The following is a 5,664-nucleotide window of genomic DNA, read 5'->3' on the forward strand; positions in this document are numbered from 1 at the left end:
GCCCTTTGGAGGTGCTGAAATGATTGGACAATAGAAAATGATCAAATATTTAAAAATTAAGACTGAAAAAGGATGTCTCCCCACCCCTCCCTACCCAAGCCAAACAGATGTGCTTTGAAACTTTAAATATGTTAAATATTAAAATTGTAGCTTTGTTTTTAAAAAACGTCTTGGGAAAAGCGGTTTTTCATATTTTAAATAAAAATCTAACTAGACGGTAACATTTGAAGCTGTGCACAGACGAGAGGTTAATATGCTGGTATGACACTAATCGAGTCTATCACACAGACAAGAGGAGCTAAACAGTGTTCCAACTCTTCCCGGGGCCGTCCCGGCAGCTGGGTGTTCTTCGGCCTCAGCAACTGACTGGGTTCTGGTTCCTTCCCCTCCTCCCTCCGCTGAGCATCGAGCTGCCTGGGACTGACGCCCTCACAAAAATATTTTTGATTCTCTCTTTCTTAATAGTTTCTATGTAGTTAATGGAATTGTATTTACAACATTTCTTTTTTTTTTTTTAGAAGTCACAATTTCAAAAAACCTTATATCACCTCTTTTAACAGAAAAAAAGCACTTATAGAAAAGGAGGACACTCGAAACATGGCCATCCTTACCTTATTGCCGAAAATAGATATACTTAGGTTAACAAAGAGACATCACCAAAAAGAACTGCGCAGTCTGTGATTAGCCTACTGCATCTCACTCCTCGGACAACGCAAGTGGAAAGCCAGTGCCCGCCTCCCTCCACACTTCGCGCCCGCGCTTCCCCCTGCGCGCTCAAGTTGCACCTGAAAATCCATACAGTCTCAGAATTGGTACCAAAATATTGAGAGTAATATTACCATCTCAGCATCCTTTAAAAGTGAGAACAGAATCCAAACAAGCAAAAAAAGTTTTTTTTTTTAAAGAAAAAAAATACCTTAATATAACAATTATACTATGGTTAGCTTTTAACTAGATATTAAAGCTATATGACTACTGGACTAAGTCAAAATCACTACTAAATGTGATTCAAAGAGATTTCAAAGGAGAAGGGGCAAGAGAGAAGGGGAAGGGAAACCATCAAGAAAAACAAAAACAAAACAAAACCAAAATCATGGGTTATATACACATTGAAAAGCTGTTGTCTTATATTACAGCAGACTCGTGAGATGATGAGATGTGTCAACCCTCGATCCGAAGCGAGCCATCTCTGGTTGGGATGGGGAGTGAAGCTGGTGGGGGTCCAGGTCTGATGACATCACCTAAACAAAGGGCCACTCAGAAACTTCGCCCAGTCTTGCCTGGACATCCAGGTATGCTCTGCAGGGTACGGGAGGTCGGGGTGCCCGAAGAGAACATAAAAGTGGGGGGTGGGGGGAGAAAGAAGAAGTGTCAGGCAAGTATCCGGTTTATTCCAACTACATGTTTGAAACTGGCCTCGCTAACAGCGTGCTGGGGGCACAGCTCTGGGAAACCTGACACTAAGCCGCCGAGGCTGGGGCAGGGCAGCGTGTCCACTCGCTTTGCTGGCTGGATGCAGGCTGTGGGGTCCCGGAGGGGATGGCAGGAAGTGCGGCCCGCCCATGCGGTCCTGCTGGTTGTGGGCTGGACTGGCGAACTGCACTCGACCAGCAACGCTTTCTCTGGTTAAGCTTCTGCTCTCAAGGCCACCAAGTTTGAAAAACATCTGCCTTTATCAACTACCCATCAATGACGGCCCAGAACGGAAAATGCAAATGCCCACTAAACAGACTCCTAGGAATCAAGGTCATCCACAATGAATAGCCAGCTTTGGTTACAGGAAATAAATAGAAACAGGCCCGGGAGTCACGGGCGTGATAGCTGAGGCTCCCTGAGCGGGTGGGCCTGGCCCCGTGGGGGATGGCACTGAGCGTGCCTTTTGGTGCAGCCACGTGGCTCAGTTGGCTCCCTTCATCCATTTTGGAGGGGGGGGGGGGGCAGGATGCTACCTCCATTCTCTTGGTTATTTCCTCCTTCTGTGGAAACGGAGTCCCAGAGCGGGATAGAGGATGGGCTGGGAGCAGCCTTGCCCCTCCCCCGCCCCGTGGGAAGGCTGGGGTGTCTTTGGAGGCGTGGCCAGAAGCCCTGCACCACCCTCCTTTACCAGGGACAGGAGGGCTGGCGGCCCCAGCCCCTGGCCTCCCAGGGATCTGCTGCACCTGATGGTTGTGCAATCCCCTGGTCATGTGACCACAGAGGGCTGGAGCCACCTCAATCCCCAGAGTTCCCGGATCTCTCGGTCTGCCTGGCGCTCAGAGGACCCTGCCTCCCTCTGGGGCCCCAACCTCAGCTTCGTTAGTGGTGCGTGGCTCTCCTTCAAACTGTTAGTGGCCTCTGGCTCCACCATGGCCGGGTCAGTGCTCTAACGGCCGTGGAGGCGAGGGCTGGGGAGCGTCCACACACGGGGTTTATTGGGTTAAGAGAGGTAGTTGAGTTAGTTGAGGTGATTCCTTAGCAGCAACGTTAGAGAAATCCAAGAGAAATTTATGGAGCTCAACTCAGCTTGGCCCCCCTCTACGAGAGAGGAATCCTACGGACTACAAACCAGTGGCAACCACCGCCAGCCTGGCTCCTCCTACGTCCCGACTCCCGGAGTGACCGGCGCTCAGCCCGGCTGGGGCTTTCTGAGTGGGACCCACTCCCAGACTTCGCTTTCACCTCCCTCTTCCCGAGAGAAAGACCCACGTCTCTAGGCCCCCAAACTAACGTGCTGCCGCAGGGTGCACTGGCTTCCCGAGAGCACCCCTCTGGCTTCCTGGTCTTCCCCCCAGAATGGCAGGTTCTCATTTTCAAATGAGAGCGTGACATGAGGCTCCCCCCCTGACTGCCCCAGCCTCCCTCTCCTTCACGCCACCCCTTCCATGGCCCGTCAAAGTGATTTAAAAAATGTTTAATTAACTTGAGCTCAGTTTAAAAGGTTAGGAAACTGGCAGGGATCCAAGCCCACGTTACGCAGGTGATATCGTTAATTTAATTTGCTTTTCGAGCGGTAATCTGGATAATTACTCAGTAGTTACTGGAAAAAAATGTTTTCTTTTCACTCAAAGGTGTAGTCTGGCTGTTTGACGGCAGGAACCCCATTGTCTGAGGCCAGGAGCTCTGGGGAGCTGAAAGGCCCAGCACCCCACGAGGTCAGCTCCCCGGGGCCCTGGGGGAGGCCGGGCAGGAGCCCCGCGTGTCCCTGCCTCCACTCCCCTGGGACGGGCACAACACGTGATCGCCTTCCAGTTTCCCACACTCTTGATTGTATTTCAAGACAAAGAAAGATGAGGGGTGGGGAAGATGGAGAAAAGGAAGCAAAAGAACCAAACCGAGAAAAAAAGACAGTAAAAAAAAAAAAAAAGTGTGTGTGGGGCGTCATGATTAAAGCTGAAGAAAAGAATGAAAGATTCAAAGATTGGATTTTTTTTACCCCCACCCCTCCAAGAAAGGTCCAGAGAGAGGAGAGAGATGGATGTGATGAGACCGGGCCCGTGCGTACTGCATGCCCAGGGCGCACGCGGTACGGACACGCCCGGCAGGGCGGAGACATATGGCAGAGAAGTAATACCTCAGAGTGAGATGGCAACGAAAGCACCTGCTCAATGGTATCCATTTGTAAAGGCCGTTGCAATCAAAGGTCCCTAAAATTGCACAATTGTTAAGGTCATCAGCACGCTATACATGGGAACAGATTGTCATATTCTGGGAAAGGAAATTATGTCTGGGACTAGACTGTGGTTGCCAGCATGAATATGTAATTCTGAGACACCGTGCCATGAGGGGCCAGGATCCCACCCCGCCGGCCCCGCTCCCACCCCACGCCTGTCTGTGTGCCCAGGGGAAAATCAAGAGCCAGATTCAGAGGGGCGGGTGGTGATGGGAAACGGAGGCTCACGCCCCAAATGAGAGGCGTTGTTGCCCTGAACCCCTGGGAGGGCAAAGATAACAGTGTCTCTGGACTCCCGACGGCTCCAGCTGGGGAGAAAGCAAGTCCTGTGCAGACCAAAGGCGATGCTGTGTGGTTATTTCTGAAAACCAGCACAGCACACAGGTCGGAGAGAGCCTGGTGTTCAGGAACAAACAGGGCCTGTGTTTCTGGGTGCTGAGGATGGGAATGAGTTGTGTTCTACGTGTTGAGAGAGGGTCTCCCACATTGATGCAGCTCTCAGCTGAACAACAGTACTCTGGATTGGGTCCTACAGCTGATCTGGGGGGTTCTGACGCATCAATCTACTGACTTAAGTGATACTGGCTTGGGAGTGGACTTGAACAAGGACCCAGACCACAGAGGCCAGGGCTGGCAGGACTGTGTGTGTGTGTGTGTGTGTGTGTGTGTTTGCAATCAGGGGGCAGGAACTCAGAGGCCCTGGTGCCCCAGACTGTCTGCACTTGCTCTGTTCTCCCCAGCGCAGCCCCTGAGGCAGGGCTCTCACGACAAGGACAGGAGCTGGGACAGCAGACACTCCCATCTTAGCTCCAAGCCAAACTGCCTCCGAGAGGCTGAGGTTGGCTGATTTCGTTTTCCAAATGGAAGGGACAGGAGTGAGTGGGCTCAGGCACATTCATGCTCACACACACCGGGAGGGAAAGAACAATACAATCTGAAAATAGCATGCAAATCTGTTAAGCAAATTTCTATGGCCTGGATTAGTCAGATTATAGAACCACAGAGCATTACAAATATCAATGCATTGGGCCTCGGTGGGGAGGGCACAGCTAAAGAACACAAGTGGGAACTTACTTGGAACCTGGAAACTGTAAGAAACATTAGCAAAGGAAACCTCCTGGGGAGGGGGCCTGCACCACACGCACCTACGCTGGACCTGGGGCCGGGGGAGGGACTCTACCCACTGAGGCTGCTACCTTCCAGTGGGGGCTCCACAGCTCCGAGGTCCCAGCCCACGTGACAGTCTCCCGCAGGCAGAGATCAAGGACCAGGGGCCGATACTGAGGACTGACTATGGGCCACCAGGTGACATACCCTAGTCCCGTGGTCGGCAAACTGCGGCTCGCGAGCCACATGAGGCTCTTTGGCCCCTTGAGTGTGGCTCTTCCTAAGCCTTAGGAATACCCTAATTAAGTTAATAACAATGTACCTACCTATATAAGTTTAAAAAATTTGGCTCTCAAGAAATTTCAATCGTTGTACTGTTGATATTTGGCTCTGTTGACTAATGAGTTTGCCGACCACTGCCCTAGTCCCATGAATTCTCAGTCCTCTGAGAGAGACACACTTATTTTTGTTTTGCAGCCAGGGAAGTGGTGGGTCATATAAGTGGCTCAAGGTTGCATGGGCTGAAGGTGATGGTGTGGTGCCCTGAGCCTGCCCTGCCCACGCTTCTTCCACTCCATCATGGGGCGCGGCCCACAGGCGCTCCGGTAACATCTGAATGGAGGAGCTTCAGCCCTAGGTGGCTGAAATGACGTGGATGGGGACCCACCACCCTCTCCTTGGCTTCCAACTCTGGGCTTTCCCGGCACACCCTCCCCATGGGCCACAGAAGATGGGCAAGAAGGAGACAGGAAGGCAGGGGAAGGAAGGTACTTACAGCTATGCCGTGGCCGAAGCCAGAGCCCGGCTGTGGGCTGGCCGCACTTATGTAATTCCCCACTCCGGAGTCCTGGCTGGCAGGGCCGTAGAGATCGGCGACCGGTCCTGGGCTGTTGGCCCCAGGGCAGCCT

At 52.1% G+C, this 5,664-nt stretch overlaps 1 protein-coding gene across 1 annotated transcript in view; it reads right to left on the reverse strand.

The window, feature by feature from the left end:
• Window positions 1-454: 454 nt before the first annotated feature.
• Window positions 455-5,664, reverse strand: part of MSI2 (musashi RNA-binding protein 2) — a 355,159-nt gene continuing 349,949 nt past the window's right edge. Inside the window, 3 exon segments of the mRNA XM_014544830.1 lie at window positions 455-1,299; window positions 3,551-3,623; window positions 5,532-5,664. The exon segment at window positions 5,532-5,664 is cut by the window's right edge and continues 13 nt beyond it. Of these exon segments, the coding sequence (XP_014400316.1) occupies window positions 3,582-3,623; window positions 5,532-5,664 (175 nt within the window). The 3' untranslated portion in view covers window positions 455-1,299; window positions 3,551-3,581.

This window comes from Myotis brandtii, unplaced genomic scaffold, assembly GCF_000412655.1.
Source record: "Myotis brandtii unplaced genomic scaffold, ASM41265v1 scaffold383, whole genome shotgun sequence".
Classification (NCBI taxonomy): domain Eukaryota; kingdom Metazoa; phylum Chordata; class Mammalia; order Chiroptera; family Vespertilionidae; genus Myotis; species Myotis brandtii.